This window comes from Oryza sativa, chromosome 8, assembly GCF_034140825.1.
Source record: "Oryza sativa Japonica Group chromosome 8, ASM3414082v1".
NCBI lineage: Eukaryota > Viridiplantae > Streptophyta > Magnoliopsida > Poales > Poaceae > Oryza > Oryza sativa.
The window spans coordinates 16731592-16755233 of record NC_089042.1 but is presented as its reverse complement, the minus strand read 5'-3'; the positions used below and the strand labels follow the sequence as shown (position 1 = coordinate 16755233).

Genomic DNA, 23642 nt, shown 5'->3' with positions numbered 1-23642 from the left:
TTAAAAAAAGCGAACTTATTTCCAAAAGCGAACTTAAAAACGGACTCATACACGGATGATGTACTAAAGTACCGGTAAAAACATCTTCAATTTTTATAATAGTAGAGATGTGTGTATAGATAAAATAAACCGAAAGATACTTATATATTTAAAAACTGAAATAACTGAAACAAAACCGAAAGAAAACTGAAAAAAGAAAAGGAAAAATCGACTCTTCCCACGCGCTCCATGAGAGAGAATCTGACTTAGACCCTGTTTCTTTCCGCTTAAGATTATTATAATCTAGATTATTGAGTTAGATTACTATAAGCTAGATTGTTATAATCTGTAGTAGAATAACCGGTTAGTTGTTTCTTTCCTAGATTATTTGGGTTTGCAAGTCTAAAGAGGGAGTGGGGTGACATGGTGGGTAATTTTTCACCCAATAATCTAGAAAAAGCTCACCTAAATGAGTTTATCATATTATAATAAGCTGGGCTCCAGATTATAATAAGCTACTTCAATAAGTTGTCTGTTTCTTTCAGCTTACTCCCAATAATCTGGATTATAATAATCCCAAGCTGAAAGAAACAGGGCCTTATATGCGAGGGCCGACTAAATAGCTTTTTTCTTTAACTTATTTTGAAACTAGTATGGTGACTCATCGTTATAATTTTTCTCACATAATAGCATTTTTTTCATATTTTATTTTTAAAATATATTAAAATGGTAATAGGATTTTAAATTACTAGCAACATGTATGTGCGTTGCAACGGATGAAACTAATATTAATATAAACAACAAATAAATACTAAAATTAAAATTTAAGTGTCACAACATAACGTTACGGAAGAATTTAATTTTTTGGCTAAATTTCTTATTGGCCACATTTGGACAAAAAAAAATCAAAGTGCAAAAATATTCCTAAATGGTAACTCCGTTGGGCCAAGAAAATAAAGGAAATAATTCCTGCGAGCCTGACCTGAAGGCCTACGAACATTTTAATTGGTCGATCACGGTTGACAGGGGGAGCAGGTTGGTTTTTCTTTGGAGTTCATGTCTAGGGTTTTCCCTGCGAAATTTTTTATATTTTTTTAGATATTTTTATGTTTTAATTTTATTAATAGACCATTCTAAAAAATATTTTTAAATCTGGACCTTTTGGCCCGCACGTGGCCAAATAACTCTGTCACGCCGCGTGCAGCGGGCATGACAATTTTATCCTACCACGCCAGCGAGAGCGGCATGGCCAGATAACACTGTCAAGCCAACGACGCCGGCGTGGCCAAATAACGCTATCACTCCAGCGGGAGCGGCATGTCACGCCCAGAAATTCACTAGTAATTTCCAAACTTATTTGTGCATTAAATCCTCATCCAGAAATCAGCCGAGGTACACAAACTGACAATTTAATATACAGATTCATCAAGTTAACTAAAACGATAAATACTTACATAAGAGGCACTTAGTCCTCACCACGAAGAAAACTGCAGCGGAAAATAAAATCTAGCGAAGCTCCGGCTCCACTCCCACAGGCAGCTCAACTAGGGTATAAGCCAAACATCTTCTCCTTCGTAACTTTTCTTCAACTGAGGTTTGATTGATTATTACAAGGTGAGTACATGGAATACTCCGCAAGCCACACAGCAAATATGCAAGTGCACAAGGATACCAAAGGATGACATAATATAGGGCTCATTTGCAAAAGCAGCATTTAGCAAACATTTAAGAATTGTAAAACAGTAGAGTAATTAATCATCAATATTAATCAACACTGAACAGCACACCCATGCTGCACAGGCCCAACCATCCTGAACAACCATACCCGGCTGTACAGATCTATCTCCAAACCAGGAATAAACCATTCAAAACCAGGAGCTAATCAAATTATTACCAGTTATAGCATCATTTATTATGATGAAAAGTGTGAGACTAATCACGAAAGACATTGTTAGACCTGCCTATAACCGCGGGCACGGCTATTCGAATAGTTTTACTCTGGCCAGAGGTGTACCACTGTACCCACAAGACACGATTCCACACATGTTACCATGCCCTGAAGTACCACCACGCCACTGCAAAGGGGGAAATCGTGACAGTACCCTTCGCACAACACAACTCAAAGCAGTGCACCGTTCCTGGATCATAATCACCCCCTTATAAACACAAGGCATGGACTCCCCAGCGACCCCCGTGGGCTTATCTCCGCCACTTCTCAGTCTGGTGCCCCGCAATGAACCATGCTATACAAAAGATAAAGTTGTTGCCCATACTGGCTTGTGGTTTGCACGGTTAATGTTTCACAACCGAAACTCGTGAACCAGTCCTTAATTGTCATGAGCACGACCAGCAAAACCATGTGCTCACAACCCACATTTATCAAGTTTTAGTTGGCAAATTAATTAATTAACCAATCATGATTAGCCATCGTGAGCTACCATTATCATGTCCATCATTAAGTAGTAGTGAAACATTAGTTATCCCAATAGTGTGCTAATGTTTCTAAGCATGGCTAAGCAATTATATCTAATATATCTAGCTGAACCAATATATAAAGCTCAACTAGTCAAATTGTAACCCAAGGTATCAAAGGACAGAGTAATCAATACAAAGTGGCCATAACAAAGGTATAGTTTCACACCAACCGGTGACATTCGAAAATAGACCTTTCCAAAAAATATTTTCAAAACTGAACCTGGCTGGCGTGGCAGTGTTGTTTGGCCACGCCAGCTACAGTGGCGTGTCAAGCTTTTTATGTCACGCCACGCTCGCTGGCATGGCCAAACAACACTACCACGCCATGAACTCGTGGCGTGGCAAAGTTATTTGGCCACGCTAGGCGGGATGGCATGGCCAAAAGGTTCAGATCCTAAAAATATGTTTTGGGAAGGTCTATTTTTAAAATTAAAAAAATAAAAAGGTTCAAAAAATAAAAAAAAAGTTCCCAGTTTGGCTGGCCGGTTCAGATCTGGGAAATAAATTTTGGATGGGTTTATTTTTAAAATTAAAAATTAAAAAGGTTCATAAAATAAAAAAAATTCTTTCGCTGCCGAGCCAAGGGTGGCGCTCCCATCGTATTGTTGTTTGTCGTTGCCACCACAAGGTGAGAAAAAGGATGCAGCCAGGTTTTTTTCCTGGACGTGATCTTTGGTTCCTGTGAGCCAACCTATCTGATCGTGTTCTCGAGGTTCACAGGCAGGAAGATCCATTGGATTGGTTTGATTTGCAATTTCTGTAACTTTACCTATCAGTCTTACCAAGTATAATATATAAATTAGCTCTGTGTTGCTGTTTGGAAATATTCAGAGAGTTTTTATTGTGTTGGTAGCTATTGGTACCGTGAAAGAGAGGGATAAATCAGGGCGCTTGCTGTAGAGTGCTCATCAGAGATTCACATTCGCGGAGTTCTCTAAGGGTTCAAGTTAGGGATATTAGTGGTCACTTCAAATCTAGAGAAGCTTATAGGGATGTTGAGTTGAAAATAGGGCACCTCTTCCTAGGGCTTTGTTCGGTGAGGTTAGGGGTAATCGAGACCCAGCTCGTTAGAGGTCCCCAATGGAGAGTAGGATTCATATGATCCCATGTCTCCCCTCTTATGCAAATCAATGTATTTCGTGTGATTTCCTGCTTTGTGGTGCTAATATGTGTCCTCTGTGAGGTTGGCAAGTGTTGGGGTTCCTTGAGAATCAAGACTTTGTCTCGTGAGGCAAGAACTCCAGAAGTTTTGGAAAAGAACCACTGAAGTACCGGGCAGACCTCTCTGTCTTCGGTTGATAGCTGCCGAAAAATTTCTGTCCCCCCCCTCTTCTAGGCTACACCTTGGATTTCAGGTGCAGCTTCTGTACATAAGATTATAAGTATTATGGATGGCAATGCAGGAAACAATCAAATTTTTAGGCTGAAGAAGATACTCCGAAGACTGCTTTTAGATGTTCTGGAGCAATTGGCTTATACGAGTGGGTTGTTATGACTTTTTGGGTTAAGACTGCTGGTGCTACATATCAAAGATCTATGAATTATATATTCATGATCTCATCGGCTTGTTGGGTGAATCTATATAGATGATGTGATTGTGACGTCTAAAAGTGTTGATGGACACTTAGCTGATTTATGAAGGGTGTTAGATAGGACAAGGAATTCTAAAAATAACTCCATTTATACGGCTCTTAATCCAATTTTCGCTAGCGAAGGCTAAAGAGGACCACATGGAAAAAAACCGCCCTATATATCAAATAGCTCCGCACCATCTCAACTTTCCCCACATCCCAACTTCACGACTCCTTCTCTTCTCTCAAGCCGCTCCTCCCTCCTCCTCTCACCATACATCTTCACCTGTGGAGCGACAGCGATGGCGACGAGGGCAATGGGAGGCAGATCTGATGGTGGTATGGGAGGAGGCTGGTCGCGGTGGCGCAATAAAGAGTGTGGCGGCGGTGACCCTCCCACTCCCCTCTCCCATATCCAGCCTCCAGGTGCGTGCTCTCGACAATAGCGGCTCCCTCCAGCCTCAACATGCTCTCGGCAACGGCGTCCGTGGTGGCGATGGGGGTCAAATCTGGTGGCAGGATGACCGGAGACCGTTGACGGTGGAAGTAGTAGAAGTGGCACTGACGGTGACTTCCCCACTCCCCTCCCATCCTATCCCTATCCTAGATCTGACCATAGGGAGGCGGCCGCCGGTGGCGGTAGCTCGTCCACGGCGGCTTCAGCAGCCTCCAAGGTCATCGTTGATGACAATGAGTAGTGTTGATGTTTGCATGTTTAAAATGCAGTGAGAAATCAATGTAGTGATCTTGGATGTCAATTTGAATATGGATTGGATTTGAATCTAGCTTTCTAGACGTGGATTTAAAATTTGAAAATGCAACAATGTCTCTAGATGTTGATTTTTTTTTCCCAAAAGGATATCGCTGGCGGTCCTCTTAATTAGTTGTGTCTCCTGCGAAAATTGATTTTGCAGGCGATCTTCTTAAGTGTCTGCAAGCAAAATTCTATTATCGCAAGTGGATTTAAATTTTCATGGGTGATCATATTAAGTGGTCGTAAGCAAAAATCTATTATCGCAACCATGAACAAAAATCTATTGCCGGCTAGTAGTACCGCCAGCGAAAATCGGTTTAGGCCACCATGAAGAACACTCTTTTAAGTAGTGATTAGGAGTTTGTATTAAGGAAGCTCTTCGAGTCATGCATCGAGAGAATTTTAGTCCCGTGAAATTTCCTCCTCACTCGTATCGTAAAACTTCCTCCCTAATTTCATGGAGTCATCAACTGCGTTAGGGGATCGAGCAGAATCAAAAACTGATCGAGATCGATATTATCTTCGTAGACCAAATCACAGTACCGCACGTTACGACGTCCAGGGACCGCGTCAGTTGGCGACGGCGACGTGACGGAGTCGACTCTATCGTCACCGAATTGATCGATGGTGGCCTTCCGGAGGATCCGGATCTCCTACTCCGACCCGGACGCCACCGACTCCGACTCCGACTCGGACTCCGCCGACGCCGGCGACCACGATATCAGCAGCCGAAGCAGCAGGACCAACGCCGCCGCACGCCGGAAGGTGATCGTCATCTCGCTGTCCAGGAAGAAGGGAAGATCGTTATCGCAGTCCGGTCGTCATTATCGTCGTCGTCGTTCCGAAATTCCGGCGGCCGCGGCGAAGGCGGTGGAGGCGGAAGATTGGCCGTCGTCGAGCGACGGGATGCGTCGTGGCGCCGTAGCGGCGGCGAGGTCGGCGTCGGCGGCCGCCAAGAAGGGTTCCCGCGGCGGCGTGTACCAGCGCCAGCCCGGGCGGTGGGCGGTGGACTTCCGGGACAGCCAGCTCAAGGTCCGGCAATGGCTCGGCACGTTCCCCTCCGAGGAGGAGGCCAGGGCCGCCTACGACGCCTTCGAGGTGCAGGTCCGCGCCTCCCTGTCCCGCGGCGGCGCCGGCGCCTCCTCCCCCGCCGTCGCCATCGCGCCGTCACCTGCCCGCGTCAAGATCCAACTACCGGCGCCGCGGCGTGCATCTGGCCGCCGGAAGAAGACGCAGACGACGGCGACGGTGACGACAACGACGACGACGGAATCATTATCGCAAGTGACGGCCTCATCAGCGTCCCCGTCGTCCAAGGAGGCGCCGCCGCCGTCGTCGTCAGCTTCTGCCGCGACGCCGCCGCCGCTGAATCCGCCGCCGTTCGTCGTCGATACATTCCTGGGGGAGGATGACCACCTCGCCGCCGACGAGGATGACCGCTTCGGCTTCGGCCTCGCCGATCTTGGGCACCTCCCGCTGCCGTTCTTGGATGACAACGACATGGACTTCAAGCTCAGCGACAGCGACGATCTCTCCTTCCTCTTCGATATCGGCTTCATGTGACGTACGTGACAAACCCAACACCAACACGTACGTACACTTTTGTTGTGATCGATCGATTCTTCATCGATAGATCGATCTCTGCATGCCAATCCATGCATGATCGAGTTACATATTACATTAATTGTAAATCAACCAGGTAATTCTTCCATTTACCTACAATCAACTGTAAACTGTGTAACATATTATTCATCTCAATCAGTAGTAGTAATAATTAATTCTGCAGTAATTGGAATCATCCTCTGCTGAATTATATTATCTATGGCTGAGTTGACGACGACGACGCGAGCTGTGACGACATATAAGCTAGAAGGAGCCGGGGCACTCGAAGGTGACGTGGCAGCCGTCGACGGGAGTGAGCCGGACGACGTGCCGGACGGCGGTCATGAACGCCGGGAGCCGCGCCGCCGCCTGGCAGACGCACGAGTTGTCCAGCGACATGAGGCGCCGGCAGCACGCCGTGTCGTGGGGGTCCTCCCTGCTCTCGTCGTCGTCGTCCACGTTGCGCCGGTGCCGGTGGCGCCGCCGCCGCCCACGCCCCTCCTCGTCGCCGCCGCCTCCTCCCTGCTCCTCGCCGTCGGCGTCGTAGTAGTAGTCGCCGTCGTCGTCATACTCGTCGCCGCCGCCGCCACCGCCGCCCCGAGACTGGAGCCCGTGCCTGCGGCTCCCGCCGCCGGTGACCGACGTCTCGTTGAGCTTGAGCGGGCGCGGCGGCACGAGCGGCGGCCTCATGACCCCCGGCAAGGTGCGCATGCTGCACGCCTCGTTGGCGAGGTTGAACTGCGACCGGCACAACACCTGGGCGCTCGCCGTCACGGCGAGCAGCGGAAGCAGAAGCAGCGCCATTGTTAGTGCTGATCTCTCCATGCTTGCTTTGTTCTTGTCTTCTTGTCTTTGCTGATGATCCAGTGAGCTACCAGTCATCATATCAAGCGGCTTAAATAGCCACGGATCCTACTAAACTGTCTCGTGATTTAATTTCAAGATGCATGGAAAATGGGGTCAAGGAGAATCAGTGTTTTTTAGTGTGATTTTCAAGATGGATTCGAGGAGAATCAGTGTTGTTTTGTGGATCGCAAATGCTTGTTGGTAGAAGTTAGGAGGAGAGGAAGTTTTCCTATGACATTAGATTGAAATTTCCCATGCTTTTCTTTGGCTGTAATGACGTTTTGAAGAAGATTTAATTCCATCTTGGAAACAAGAACACGAAGGCTAGTTTCGAATGATATTCAGCTTTCAAGGATGGAAGATAAGCATTGCTCGACACGTGAATTATGTAATCAATTGATCAATATAATAGTTAGTAGTTTAGTACCAGGTTAGTTTGCCTTGCTGCTGCATAATGTATCTTTGGAGGTCAAAAGTAGGTAGATTCAGAGACTTAATTTAATTTTGGCGTGGATTAACACCAAATCAAGTAATTGTAAATTCGCTATGGTTCCATTTTTCAAGCATTTTTCAGAGTAGGCATACAAAGAATATGGGAACATTTTCATTTCCCAAGACAATTTTACAATGGTGACAGGAGAAATTTTGTCGTGTGGCACCATACATCTCAATTATGAAGCTTATTTTCTAGTTAGCTTTAGCAAGTTATAGATTTTTTTCACCAAATTGCCATGAAACGCACGACAACACATATTAAAAAAAACTAACATTTGGGCAAAATACTTCACATAATATCACCACTACAGAAATGATTTTTCTGAACGAGATCCTCGTTAGATTGCAGACAGACCATAACAACCCGCACCTGTAAAAATCGAGCAGGCATTTCCGCATACGACTCCTTAATAGGCCCGCAAAAATTCATTTTTGTATGCGGGTCTCTTTAGGGGCCGTATGCTCATTTTGCATGTGGACCCTTAAGAGGTCCGCATAAGAAAATCATTTTTGAATGCGGGTCTCGTAAGGGTCTGCTAAGTCTGATTTGTCTCATCTTCCCTCTCCACTACTTCAAAAAAAAATTTCACAAGCAGCCTTATCTTCTCTTCTCGGTCCTCTCTCTCTCCACCACTTCTCCTCTTCTCCTCTTCCCTCTCCACCACTTCAAAAAATTTTCACAGGCAACCTTATCTTCTCTTCTCGGTCCTCTCTCTCTCTCCACCACTTCTCTTCTTATCCTCTTCCCTCTCCACCACTTCTCAGTCCTCTCTCTATAACCTCCTCCTCTCCTCTCTCTCTCTCTCTCGGCAGCCGACGGTGGGCTTGGCGCCCGCACGACCGGTGGCGGCAGCTACTAACGACGGACGGGCGGTGGTTGGGCGGGTGACAGTGACAGCACTACGGAGGGTTGGTGATGACGGATCCACCGCCCTTGACCTTGGGCGGGGGCGATGGGGCGGGTGACAGCAGGCGCGATGGCGAGCGGCGGCAAAGGCGAGAGGAGCACGATGGCGGGTGGATTGGCGCGTCGACAGGCAGACGAGCGGCAGCGACGGCCGTCCTCCGCCCGGATCCAGTGGCAGCGACAAAAGACGCGCGACAGCAGGCGAGTGGGTGTGTCGGTGGGTGGTAGCGAAGGGCGACAGCGCATGACGACAAGGACTCGAGGTGACGGCGGTGGGCGGCCGGAGCGGGCGTCCGGCACGTGGTGGGATGGCTAGAGTTTTTTTTTTTTTTTTGCCAAAAAATATTCCGCATGTAGTTGGCTTAAGGTTTCGTATGCGAAAATTACCTTTTTGCATGCATATGCGCTAACCACATAGAAAATAGGGATTTTCGCAGACATTTTCTCGCATGCGGGCCAGACAACCGCATAAGAAAATCGATTTTGTCTATTTGGAAAATCATTTTTTAGTAGTGTGTACAAAGTTATTCTTTTATTTTTCTTTCCAGATGATTTTGTGAAAACAGAATTAATTAATTTCTCAAACAGAAGACAACGAAACTGAGAGCTGCAAAATTACCCGTACACCCATGGGCGAGTAAGGAGTCTGGCATGCGCGCGAATTGTCTCGGGTATATGTCGTGGGCGGAAGAACCTAACCGCAACCACTCAAGGCGCGTCCTTGAGGAGGCCGAACTTGTAGGAGTCACGGTCGAGCGGGTTGTGGAGGAAGAGATCGGCGTGCGGGTACTGCGGCGCTAGCACATTCCACGCAATAGACGGTCCGGTGAGCTCGAACCGCTGTGCCGCTCCGACGAGGCAGACCGCTATCCGCCCCTCCACGACATTTGTGCCACCTGCTGCAGCTGCTAGCTTCCTGTGGTCTAACTTGGGCGGTTTCTCGTTGATTTTGACGAGGGAGGAGGAGAGGAGGATGAGGAAGAAGAAGGCCGCGGCCAAGAGGAGGGTGATGGTGAGACCATGGTGATCCCCCTTGTGCACCACTAGCTGGCCATGGTTGGAACTTGGAATGGCAAAAGGCTAGCTAGCTTGATTAATTTGCTTATGTTGACGACGATAACAGTGTTGACCTGTGTATATTAATTTATATGCTGTTGTATTGCTATTTAATTAGATAAAATTACTAAGTAACACTACTGGAGAAACGATCTTCGATCGGTCGGCCAAATTTTACAATAGTCTCGGTTCTCTTATAAACCAGGACTAAACGTCATTATTTAGTCCTGGTTTTTAAGGACAACAGGACTATATGATCTTTAGTGTCGGTTCGCCGGTTGCTAGAGGGTGTCAGGCCGGATCTTTAGTCCACTAAAGATGCTTATAAGCTGCATGTTGGCGAGAGAGCGTGCATGTGGTGGTTCGATCAGAGCTAACCCTTGTGCAATCATGTACGTGTTCATCGTGCTTATTTTCATCGTTCCATGCGTGCAACGCGTTACTCGTGCTTAATTTCTATTATAAATTTAGACTAATCTAGATTTGGTCGGTGGATATTAGTTTTCACTAGAAAAAATACCTGTATGTTGCGATGGGTAAAAATATTTTTAGATTCTTTAGTTTTGGACCAAAAGCTCCCTATACATTTTACTCTTTGCTTTTTGAACAAAAGCTTATTCCCTTTTTTTTTCTTTTCAGTTTCAGCCTAGACCGCCACCTCCTTTGCTTAGACTGCTTCTCTTTGACCTAACCCACAAGTAGAGCTGTAGCTCCAGCTCGTATAGCTGACTGTCGTCTTCAACCTCTGGAAAATGGTGAAAACATCTCATGTTCATATAATGCCAGAACTGATCCTCCCCATCAAATCCGGTCAAATATTTCTAGATTTTCCAAAATTGGTTGATGGCTTTTATACAATCGATCTGCTCTTTCCTTTTTATCAAAATCGAAGCGAATCCGCAAAAATCGGGATAAAAACATTGACTTTTAAATAAAGACTAAATCCGGTGAATTAAAACAGAATTGAAAGGTAAAAATGGGAAAAATGATAAAGGAGTAACGGGGAATCGATTTTTGCAATTAATTGAAAAATAAGGTGACGAAAAAAAAGAGTAAAAAAGCAGCTGATGAAGAAAAACTGAAAAAAAGGAAAAAAAAGGAAAAAGAAGGCGAAAGAGAAGGACAGAAAAAAAAGAGGAAAAACCGGCGAAAAAAGATGGACGGAAGAAAACGGAAAAAATGGAAAAGGAAAAAGGAAAGGAAAAAAGGGTGAAAAAGAAAAAAAAAGAGACGGTCGGATGGAAGAAAACGGAAAAAAGGGAAAAGAAAAAAAGAAAGGAAAACGGCGAAAAAGACAAAAATGGGAAGACGGAGAAAATTTTTTAGCTGAAGCCTTACGTATTTCTGGGCGTGGCTGATGGGCGATCGCTCGCCCCATCCCCTATATATTCCTCTCCCCCTTCCTCCTCCCCTTCTTCTCTTCCTACTACACCATAAATTTAAAAAAAAATAAAAAAAATTAGAAAAATTTATGTATAGAAATACTATATATAAAAAATATTTGAATTCAAATTCAAATTTGAAATGGAAAAATATTTGAATTCAAATTTAAATTTGAAACGGGTATATAAACTTTTTACTTATAAATTTTGGGCCTATAAACTAATATTTGAATTTAAGTTCAAATTTGAATCGGGTATGTAAACTTTTGACTTATAAACTTTGGGTCTATAGACTAGATGTACAGAAATACTATATATAAAAAATATTTGAATTTAAATTCAAATTTGAATCGGATATAATTCAAACTCCAATTTGAATCGGATATAATTCAAATTCAAATTTGAATCGGGTATGTAAACTTTTGACTTATAAACTTTGAGTCTATAAACTTTAGGTGTATAAACTTTAGATGTATAGAAATACTTTATATAAAAAATATTTGAATTCAAATTTAATTTTTTTTGTGGAGATAATTCAAATTTAAATTTGAATCGGATATATAAACTTTTGATTTATAAACTTTGGGTCTGTAAACTTTAGATGTGTAAACTTGAGGTGTACAAACTTCAGGTGTATAAATTTACTAAAATAGGAAAGTAATGCGGTGCAAAAAAAAAAAGAAACCACGTGAAGGAGATGGGGGGCAACCCGATCGCTAGGGCCGATCGATCCCCATCAGGAGTTTCGCGTATTTCTTAATTAGGTACTAGCAAAAGTGTCCGTGCATTGCAACGGAAAGAAAAAACGAGAAAATTTAATTAAAACATATTAAATTCTAATTTGATGAAATATCGCAGCCATCGTTTCACTAACAAAAAGTAATTTGTGAATAAAACTTTTATATACGTGTTCTTAGCGATCAATAAAAAAAATCTCAAAATCAGCTCCAAATTTAAAATTGAAAATTCAAATTTTGGTTGATAAGAAAAAAGCACAAGTGAAAAGATGAGGCCCTATGACTGTAAGCTTTTTAACCATTATTTCTATATTTGCTGAAACTGAATTCTACCCTATTATTTACCAATTGATTTTTACATCCTTATTTCTCATTGATCGGTCAGGATTGTCCCAATCCAACGCCCGACGACGCTCCCACCTCCCTCACCCCCTTCCTCTCTCCGCCCTCCCAGAGACCCGGACTCATCCTCTCTCTCGCGTTCATCCAAAAAATCATGCTGCCCCACCCTCACACCAACTGCACAGCGACGCCTCCTCGCAACCCCTCCGCCCACGCATCGCGCCGCCGTCGATTTCTGCCTCGAGAGCATCGTTGCACGCCGCGTGTCACCAGATCGGCGTCACAGTCGCCGACATCGATCTCGCTCCACTATCGGAGTCACAAACATCGGCAATCAACCCGAGGCTCAGCGGAGTCGGCGATTTCGCTGCTTGCAGTACCCTGATGCACCAGTGCACCACTAGCCACCAATCCACCAGAGGCTCTCTTCATCTCTTTTATGCTAAATGCAACATTTGTGTGCTACCTTGAAAACAGTAGTAACTAATTATGCTAAATGCATCATTATAGAAATAATGATTTTTTATTATACTGGTAGGGATTGCCGATACTTTCCACGAGTAATTCTTTTCGCTTTTTCTTCCGTTCTATTTGGTGTTTTTCAGGGTTTTCTTACCTGTCAGGAATGTCAACAAGCCACGGTGCCCAGGCATATATGCACATGCATAACCAGGTGAGACCAAGGAAGCTATAACCTACATTAGGGATTTTCTTTTTTTGCAATTATACACTTCTTATTATGCCAAACATTTATCAAACTATCGCAAATTGTATATTTGGTATCATTGGTTGTTTTCCGTTTATATGACACATTGTAAACGGAGAGATATGTGGCATATTAAACTTCACATTTATATGGTCTGTTTAATATGCACAGTGGGAAAACATAATAAATTGAGATAATCCATTGTATGCCACTGAGTTTGTCATAGGTCTACAATTTGCCACTGATTTTGTCACGTTCTATAATATGCCATCGATTTTTGCTTAACTTCTACGATTTACCACCGCCATCCGGTTAGTCTCCGTTAGTACTGTACACTTTCATCCAAATGACCAAAATACCCCTGAGACAAAAACTTTCAAATTTTGGATAAAAATTCTGAAATGTCAGACTTTAAGTTTTTGGACAAATTTTGAATGTTTACAATCTTATGTTTATAATATGGTATTTCGGAATTTTTGTCCACATTTTGGAAGTTTTATCCTAGGGGTATTTTGGTCATTTGGACAAAATTGTACAGTACTAACGGAGACTAACTGGACGGCGATGGTAAATCATATAAGTTAAGTAAAAGTCGATGGTATATTATAGAACGTGACAAAGTCAGTGGCAAATCGTAGAGCTATGACAAACTCAGTGGCATATAATGGATTGTCTCTAATAAATTTGCAATTATATGTGTGGGAACGAGCCTCCCACGTGCACTGTTACTAGTTGTTACTCCCTCTGTCCTAAGCTACTTTGATCAATAATATCTATAAAAATAAGATGTTTTAAATAATAAGATTTGCATATTATGATAGTTTGTTTAATTATAAATATAGTAACGTCAATTTTACATGATTGACTTTTTTTTATTTTTTATTATTAATAGTCAAAGTTAAAAATGTTTGACTTACTATTATGCTAAAAATGCTTACATTTTGAGATGGAGAGTATGTACGAACCACAGTAATCGAGTATTCATGGTCTATGTGGTATAGCTAACTCATGTCACAAATATATATTAGAGCAGTGGCAACGTGATATACGTATGCAGATATATATGGTCATTACTTGGAAGCTTTGCTTGAGATTATATTACAAACCAAAAGCCTTACAAAAGAGAGTTCCGCATGCAAACAACGTGCATGCTAATCTTGATGGAGACTATCTAGTGAAGTACTAGCTTCAGGCAACTCATCGACCCAGCACGGTGTGTATGGAAATGCCTGGCTTATGTATTCATGTTGGGCGAAGTGGTTATAGTGTTTTGGGTATAAGTTACCCAAATGTTGAAGCTTTGAGCTATTCAAATGATAGGCCAATCCTTTCCTTGATATAGAATTCAGAAAGATGACCTCTTTATAAGGATGAAATCCAAGCAACTCAAGGTAGTCGCCATCATCGTGCTCTTCACAGTTACCTTGATTTTCTACAATATTATCATCATCGGAATACCATTCAAAGTTATTTTCCGCCGGTGCATCATCATTTGGAGAATGAAAATGAGAGGGATCATAGTTCCCATTGTATAACTCCCACTCTCCTGGAAACTTTTGACTATAAAGATGGTAGTTAACATCTTGTAAGATCTACGGTCCGTGATCTTGTTTACTATTATTCAGGCGTAGTAGCATGGGCTTAAGGTTGTTTTGGTGCTTCAATACCCACTTAAACTGACCACATGATTTATTGAGGATCCAAATTAAAAGGCAACAGTCCAGCATATGAAGTGATGCGAGGTACACTCCTTTCTCTGATTTTCCTATGTAAATATATGGTGGTTGTTTGCTCTTGTAAATTTTGGGATGCTTGATTACTTGATAGGTCGTCCCATCAGACATGATACCCTACGAAGAACAAAATAAACATAAGAATTTATATTAACAAATATGAAAACGGAATACAAGTTGAAACTAAATAAAAATATTAACGCTAAAGTTAACATCATGACAAAATACGAGTTCACGTAGAGTGCTCCTCGCCAATAGACAGTACCACACTGCTCCGGCCGGCACAGCCTCTGAGCGCTAGCCACGGTTCCGGCTGCATCCCCTTCTCTAGAGAATGATCTCTCCTCCCATCGCCCTGTCGCCGATGAGAAGACATGGAGGACGAGCGGCGATGGTGGCCATTCTGATTTCTTCAAGACGGGATCCATCGTTTTTACGTTGTACCATCCGACGTCAACAAATTGGATGTTAAAAACCTCATAGTGCGGCGATAAGGTAGTGTCGAAGACGATGAATTCTTTGTCAAAGAACCCAGATTCCAGCTTGGCGAAGGTGCGGGGCAATGGTGGCAAGCGCGCCCACCTTCGAGTGGCCGGGTTTACCACAAGGAGAGAGAAAAGCAAAAGGAGGCCGTTGCAGTGGTCCCCGATGTCGGGGCTTTGTTCTTCGGGTGGCAGGAAGTCGAGCATGCCCCTTACGGTTGTCGGTGACGAAGATGGACGAGAGAAGAACTCCGGGAACGTGAGGGCGTTGAAGTGGATGAAAATGCCGGCGAGCGACAGCGGGAGGGCGTAGCAGCCGGCGGGAGTCGATGGCGGAGCGCCAGTCCGTGCAGACGCAGCGCGACGCAGCGAGGCTTCGCGGGGGCAAGCGGCGGAGGATCTCGGCGAGCACGTCCTCCGGTAGCTCCACCTCGCGATCGTCGTCGCCTCCCGCTGCCGGCGGCGGCTCTTCCATGATCTCCATCGAGGTACGTATTGGTGGAAGGAACGGGCGGCAACTACTGCGGGTTAATTTCCCGTTTTCTTTCTCTCTGATCTGTCTTTTCTTGGTCGCACAGATTGTGCATTGCATGGTCGACTAGATAGGCTCTGTGTACAGGCTGAACTGGACACCGATCCGGATTGGATTGGAATGATCGTGTACGTGTACAGCTCCATCGGAAATAGCGACAGTGTTTTGTTCGTACGTATGACGAGTACTGCTACCTCTCACCTTAATTTGACTTTACATATAACGGTTGACCATTCGTTTTAGTCAAAACCCAAATATAAATATGTAGGAGTATAGTACAAGGGCTAATACTACAAATGGTTTCTCAAATACTCAAATGTTGTGGTTATTGCAATTTTCTTGTATTGATTGAAGTGGGTTGGAGCGGTTGCTTGTTGGAAAACGCCTGCCGAGTGGGCAGCGCAAGCGCAAGGAGGAGGAGAGAGAGAGCCGGCAAGACCTCATCCTGGCTGCGTTGTTTGCGGGAGAGTGATTGGCATGATGAATCACACGAAGAAAGCTAGTAAGCAGCAGTACAAGATATTTAATAATTTGATCCTTCCCAAGTCGGGCTCCCATTATTTAATATATCTTAGCCCGCTTATGGTCCCATATATCTGTTTACATCTAAATTTGGCACCTAAAAATAAAATAGGAAAAATTGTCAAAGTTTGAAAGTCCGCCGGTTTTCTTCTAAGAGGGTTGGTCTGACCGCCGTATGTCGGCCGGTCAGACCGCTGCTAGTAGACTAGTCAGACCGACAGTGTGTAGTCAGTCTTACCGGTAGAATCCGAGTCCAGTTCTGTTTTTGTCGGGACTCGAGTTTCCTTGCTCGGAAAGACATATTTTGGGTTTCCATTGGTTTTTAGCCCGAGTTGGACGTGGAGGAGAGCCTGTAGAGGGCAAGACCAACCCCTATATAAGAGACAAGTCCGGTTCATTGTAAAAAGACAATCAACCATCAATCAATCGAATCGTTCTTTTACTTTTGCTTCTAATTCTAGTTTAGTTTGTCCATCTTTGTTGATTTGCGCTGTAAATCATCCGCCGTCGCTGCGAGAGTGCGACACATCTTTGTAGGTTTATCCTGAAAACCTTCCGTTTTGCCCACGAGACGGGTAGTTATCTATCGTTCTATCTAGATCGGCTCCGGTAGCCAGTTTAGTTTATCAAAACCCATCTTGATTTAGCTTTTGCTAGATTGAGGTGGTTGGCGACTCTAGGATCACCGCAAAGCTTTAGGTGCTGTGATCGTGCTTATCAAATTGTCAAAAAAGTTACCAACAATATCATCCTCACACGTGTTAGTTAAAGTAAATTGGAAACTAAAAAGTGTCCAATTATTGAATTTCTCCGTGTTTCACATAGCTCGAACAAACAAAAAATATCTACAATGATTACTTTTTTAATATATAACGCCATTGAATTTTTAAGATACGTCTAATCATTCATCTTATTAAAAAAATATAATTATTATTTATTTTATTGTGATTTGATTTATCATCAAATGTTCTTGAAGCATAACTTAAATATTTTTATATTTACACAAACATTTTGAATAAGATAAATGTTTAAATGTTTGTAAAAAAGTCAACGACGCCATATATTAAAAAACGGGGGTAGTATAAGGGGTGTTCCGTACTACTGTGGTTACCGGACCCGGGTAATTTTTAATACTTGGATGTTTTAGCTTATATTAACTATATTGTATTAGTTAAAAATTAAAGTATTATATGTGTTATGACAGGTTAAGGACCCTGGATAATTTCCGTTCTAGGTTTGCCACTGTGTAGTACTCCCTCCGTCCTAAAATATAAGAAGTTTTGGTTGGATAGAACACATCCTAGTATGATAAATCTAGACTGACAATCTATCTAAATCTGCCATGTGTCCCATCGATTCAAAACTATTTATATTTTAGGATGGAGAGAGAGAGAGCATGTAGTGAGAGGATAGGAGATCATGAAGGATATCACAAGATCATGCCGCTAGACACCGTAGACCTGTGCTGGGCCTTGCCCATGGATGGGCCTACTCTACAATCCGGCCCACTCGAGCCAGCCCTATTAGTCTGCCTGGGTTGCACGAGCCTAGGCTGGGTGGTAAGGGCTTTTACATGTTTGGAGGTGTGCTAGGCCGGACTGCCTCGTTCTAGAGTGGTGGAAATTGATGAGTTCACATAACTGAAAAGGTAAGTTCCTCTAAAAAAAGTAAAAAAATAGACTGAAGAGTTGGTCATGCATTGTTTGATTAATTAATATTATTTTCTCTGGTTCTTACTCTCTCTGCTTTATATTAGAAGACGCTTTAAAAAAATTTTAGTCAAACTTTTTTTTACGTTCTACTAAATTTATATTTAAAACATAGCAATATTTTCAATATAAAGCAAGCGCACTATTAAAATATATTTAATGTTAGATTTAATAAACTAATTTAGAATTTTAGATGTTGCTAAAATTTTCTATAAACTTAAATAAATTTAAAGGTTTGACAATGAGAAAAATTAAAGTGTTTTATAAGTGAAAAGGAGGGAGTACAACTTAGTGGTGTAATATTTTTAATGGCAACCATATTTAACATCCTCAAATTTTAAACTAAAATTTGACTGCATCATGCTGGCTTTTGATTAAATTTGTTTGGTTTAAAAATCTATTTGATTCTTAAATTGGTTCAAGTATTTATTTCTTAGAGCCCTACTAATTTACCCTAATAATTCCCTTTATTCCAAACCCTAGTGAATTTGAGCAAATTCTCTCAAATTTCAAACCATAGATTATTTTCTTAGTTCATCGAAGATTTGCTATACTTCAAACCCTAGTGAAACTCTTTCAAATTCATAGATTAAATTCATTCTTTTTATAGGAAATATTCAAAAATTCTGAAATTCACTGTTCATCGCACACAAGGTGCTCGATGAAATGTCTAGCCCAACTAGAGCAGCCCAACTCCTACCCAATCTTGTGCAAAGTCTAGATTTGGTCCTAGGGGACCACAACCCACTCAAAACCGTGGCTTTCTTTGCCTCATCCTCCCCTTCACGCGCACCGCCCGAGCATCCGACTTAGCCACGCGCCGTGTCGCCGCGCGTCGGCCTCAGGGCCGCTTGCGCGTGCCTGACCGCCTTGGCGCACCGTCGCCCGTCCGACGCCCTCAGCCCACCGCCGCCGCACCAATCTTGACGACGACAAAGCCGGGACGACGACCGCCGCAAGAAATCGCCGCTCGACGCCGTGCGCGCCCGTCCAAAGCTGCCGCCGAGTACGATTTCGCTTCTACCCAGGGTGAATCGCGCCAATTCTTGCCGCACGGTTAGATTGAAGATAGACGGTGGTATCTCCTCTCACAATTCAAACCATTCACCCCTGAGCCAGCCGTTTTCACCCTCGCCGCCGCCGCGCGTCGCGCCCGGATTAGCGCCCTCACGTCGCCAGCTGATTCCAACCGCGGTCAAGTCAATACTTCATCGGTAAGTATTCGAACGTGGCCTCCCGCCACTCAAATCGATCTTTCCCGCCCTCTCTCAGCCTTTGCCACCTTTGCCTCATCCAAATCCCAAGCTCATCCATGGCGATGACGGTGTCCGAGCTCATCCGCTCCTCCTAGCCCTATAAATAGGACCCCAATCCCTTCCTTGTCCATCATCCATCATCAACAATCAAAGCCCTACAACCCCGAAGCTCTGCTTCGCCAATCCACCCCATCAACCACCATCCCTCGTCGGTCGAACACCTTGTGCGCGATCGACTCCACCCCTCTCCATCCATCCTCCGCCCTAAATATCCCTTAGAACACCTTATATCAACCATGTTCTAGCATAGTAAGCCCTAACCGAAGCTCTGCGTCGAGTTTTACCTCGCCGCACCAACCCGAGCACCGCCGCCCCCGCGCTGCTCTGTTCTTCACCGCCGCGAAGTTTTTCTGGCCGCAATCCGTCGTTTCAACCGATCTCGGTGAGTTTTTCCGTTTCAACCATCTACATACTACCTAGATTCCATTTTAGCAATCCCTTTGCACTACCATGCTCCCCTCTAAGCTGCCGATGTGAGCACGGCCGCCGCCTATGGAGGCGCTCGTCGGCAACTATTCTCCGCACCTTGCCAAAGGTCGGCAAGCTGCCGGAATCCCTCTAGACACCTCGTAGATGCTCTAGAACCCCCTCCCCTAGCCATGTCTAACTCATATCACCTTGATCACCATTACAGCCTAACCGTACCACCGCCGCCCTAGTCGCCAACCCATCCACATACCAAATTAGCTCCTCCGCCGCCGATCGCCGTCGCCGGAGATACCTAGCTCCCTCCCCTCTTCGGCCGCAACCACTTTCCCCCTCCATCGCCGCCGTAATCCCAAACCCTAGCACCGCCGGCTGCATTTGGGGAAACGGCCGAAGGTAGAAGAAGAGAAGAGAGAGAGAGAGAGAGACTGACAGGTGGGACCCGCACACAGTGCCATTTCACTTTTATTTGATTTTTAAACTTTAGAAGCTCATATCTTTTAAAATATAGATCCAATTCCAATGAAACTTGGACCAATATTCTTCTAAAATCATTCTCTATCTTTTGAGCCCCTTTTTGCTATTTTTGCATTTTATTTTATTTTCTCTATTTTTCATATTTTTGGATTTCATTTGAATTCCTTTTAAATTTGAATTTTACATATGTCTAACCCTAGGTCTTGAGGATTCTTCTGACTCAATAGATAATATCCATCAATCTCAGGACATCGAGCAAGGCAAGTTACCATATACCTTTTGATCATTCAAGCCTATATTTTATAAATTATTTACTTATAGCCTTCTATTCAATATTCTATTTTCTATGCATAAATCAATCATAGAAACCCAGATAATTTAGTATTGCTTATTTTGCTTACAATCTGGTTAAAATACCCTATACTTAGATTGGGACAGTACGTAAGATTTGGCTGATTTCCGGGTGGCTAGTACTGTCTCAATCAATATAAGTTTTACCAGATACTTATGTTGAACGAACGAGTACGACCGCAGTTTCTAGAATAGGGACAGACCTAGTTATTATGTTAATTAGCAATATGGCACCTCTGTATAGTGGTTCTTATTTTTAAGTCCTCGTGCAGGAGGCAACTATAGCCGCGAAGGGAAACTTTAACCATTACCATGTACAGGTAAATGGTTTGTGATACTCGAGTATAAACTATATGGTATATTTCTAAACCCTGATCGAGATGACGTGGTGTCATACGATCAGTTCCCCTTAAATACCTTGGGAACGCCAGAACTCCTCTTGCTGCTGTTAACATTACATTCAGAGCATATGAGGATATGAGTTCATGGAACAGGTGCCACAATTGTTAATGACTTAATACTGGACCATGACTAAAGCCGATGATTATCAGCAAGTCATGGACTGCGGGTAAAGCGTACATCTGCTACAGTAGAATATCTTTGAAACTATTCGAATAGCCGTACTCATGGAGTTGAGTACTGGGACTCATATGGTACCCTGGTTAGAAATCTAAAGTTTATATGTTTTATAAATTCTTGCTATAACTTTTCCAGATTGTCTAGTACTGCTTTTTGCAAAGAACCCTATTATATGTCAATGCATAACATATTCCCATGATAACTTGCTGAGTATTGTAAATACTCACCCTTGCTCTTATAACCCCTTTTTCAGATCTGGGTCAAGAGGAGGACCCTTATGACTATTACTACGAACATCCCGATAACTTAGAGAATCCCTAAAGGTTATACCTCACTAGTCAGAATGTATAGAAACTTCTGTTGTGTATTAATTAGTTAGGTGAGTACCTATTATTGTAAAACCCTTAGTATTGTAAGACTTTTTAACATATGCAATGAAGAACCGGTTATATTGTATGTATCAATATTTACTGATCCAGGGATTGATTCATTAATCTCAGTCGGATTCAAGTTATTAGTTTTGGGCTCCGACACCATATGTGCCTTTTTCCTCTATAATTATTCCATCGCAACACAGGGCTTCTCAGGTCTCAGCTACACTGGTGGAGAAACTGTTTGTAGTCTCGGTTGGTAACCCCCTTTAGTCCCGGTTGTCCAACCGGGACTACGAATCCGGGACTAAAGATAACTATCTTTAGTCCCAGGTGAAATAACCGGGACTAAAGATCGATATTTATTCCCGGTTCGTGTTACCAACCGGGACTAAAGATTGATCAGCCACGTGGCCGGCCAAACCATCTTTAGTCCCGGTTTGTGTTACCAACCAGGACTAAAGATCGGTGCACCATTTTTTTTTATTTGCAAGGCCCTGTTTGCTGCATGGTTGATTATATATATATATACATATATATGCATAATATATAGGCATATATATATATATACATATGTTACAATACATATATATGCATAATATATAGGCATATATATATATATATATATATATATATATATATATATATATATATATATATATATATATATATATATATATATATATATATATATATATATATGTGTGTGTGTGTGTGTGTGTGTGTGTGTGTGTATGTATAAATCATATATTACACAGACATATGTATAATTTAAAGCACTTAACATTTTATGTGCATATATATATGTTACCAAAATATATATTAACACAAAAGTAAATGTGTACATATATAAATATATATATACATGCATATATAGTACAATTCATTTGCTCGGTAGCTATAGCTACGACTTTGACGCCGGTGTTATGTCAGAAGAGGAAGGACCGACGTTATGAATTGTCGATCCGTCGTAGTAGAATTCACCGTCGAGATTAAGGACTTCTTCGTTGATGAATCCCATCAGTTGTTCTTGAACAGCCGTGATAAAATCCTTGTGTGGGAGATTATCCCTCATGTGAATACGCTATCGTTCGAAAAATAATGACGTATGAATATATGAAATTAATAAACAACTTAACAAATCGATACGCAATGAAATTTTGAATGGTTTATGTATACGTACATCGAGCTCTCGTGTTGTGCATATTTGGTTTGATAGGCAGTGGGCATACTCGCATACGTAGTAGCCGCATAAGTTAGTTCCCTGGTCCTGCTTTGCACACTACATGAGAAACGATGAGAGATTTAATATACTCTTTATATTAACTGTAATTAGAGATTCAATCCAATATAATTTTGGATCATGCATGTACTCACTGGAAAATCAAACCTCCGTCCAAGTTTTTCTTTCCAAGTCCCGCGGACCAATTGACGGAACCGATCCCAAGCCCTACATATGCAGTTGCAAGCTATGATTAATTAATTATTACTTGAGATCAACATAATAGCAATAGATTCCCCGCGACTTTGGAATAGATGGCATTATATTACCTGTCTATCAGTTTGAAGACCTTATCAAAAATCTTCTCCTCTTTATTCATTGAGTCGTACACAGTGACTCTGCATGCGTCCAAGTCGAAGAATAACAGGACCCAGTGGAATCTGGAATATGCGTGAGAAGAGATATATATGATCAAAAATGTACATGCTATATGTATGGGAACAAAATTTGTTCGAACGACAATAAAAACTCACTCTGTGTTGTACGGCAGTAGTATGTACGTCTTGAAATGTTGCTGCGTTAGGAGATGGACGAGATTGTCCTCTGTGTCTTTCTCGTACTTGTCGATCATTTCGGTGTTGATTTTCCGAGGGTCGATGAACCCAGTATCGTAGACCCTCCGCCGTCGGGCCCTTTGAATCTCCATTCTACAACGATGAAAGGAAAGTATTATTGCTTACATATATGCCAGGAGCTAATTATTGAACGAAACAAATCGAACTCAAAGATACTCACAAAATCCATGCGCTCAGAAGAGAGACGTCGAGGGCGTCCAACTGGTACAGATCGAAGAGATCCTTGAAATGGATCCAGAGAACATCTTCTCCTTGCAAGAAGTCGGGGTTTCTGATCCTCGCTCCGAACATCTCTCTACCCTTGGCACTCATTTCCATGTACCATTCATGGAATTTGTACATCTGTGTCGGTAGGGACTGCAGCTGTTTAGGTTTGACAAGCGGTTTACCGAGTTCAAACTTGTATGCCACTTCCGCCTTCGGGATTGGTGCTCC

At 43.0% G+C, this 23642-nt stretch overlaps 3 protein-coding genes across 3 annotated transcripts; 1 reads left to right on the top strand and 2 right to left on the bottom strand.

The window, feature by feature from the left end:
* The first annotated feature begins 1104 nt into the window (after window positions 1–1104).
* LOC107281942 (ethylene-responsive transcription factor 3) lies at window positions 1105–6562 on the top strand. The gene has a single exon (XM_026019980.2). The coding sequence runs from the start codon at window positions 5404–5406 to the stop codon at window positions 6340–6342; it is 939 nt and encodes a 312-aa protein (XP_025875765.1). The 5' UTR covers window positions 1105–5403; the 3' UTR covers window positions 6343–6562.
* Window positions 6528–7243, bottom strand: LOC4345377 (uncharacterized). The gene has a single exon (XM_026019981.2). It carries the CDS (start codon window positions 7204–7206, stop codon window positions 6646–6648), a length of 561 nt encoding a protein of 186 aa, XP_025875766.1. The 5' UTR covers window positions 7207–7243; the 3' UTR covers window positions 6528–6645.
* A 7445-nt stretch (window positions 7244–14688) lies between these two features.
* Window positions 14689–15551, bottom strand: LOC136351625 (putative F-box/kelch-repeat protein At1g15680). Its single transcript, XM_066303841.1, has 3 exons — window positions 15284–15551; window positions 14851–15249; window positions 14689–14702 (listed from the first exon to the last, which is right to left on the bottom strand). The coding sequence occupies exons 1-3, from the start codon at window positions 15549–15551 to the stop codon at window positions 14689–14691; spliced, it is 681 nt and encodes a 226-aa protein (XP_066159938.1).
* Window positions 15552–23642: the final 8091 nt, after the last annotated feature.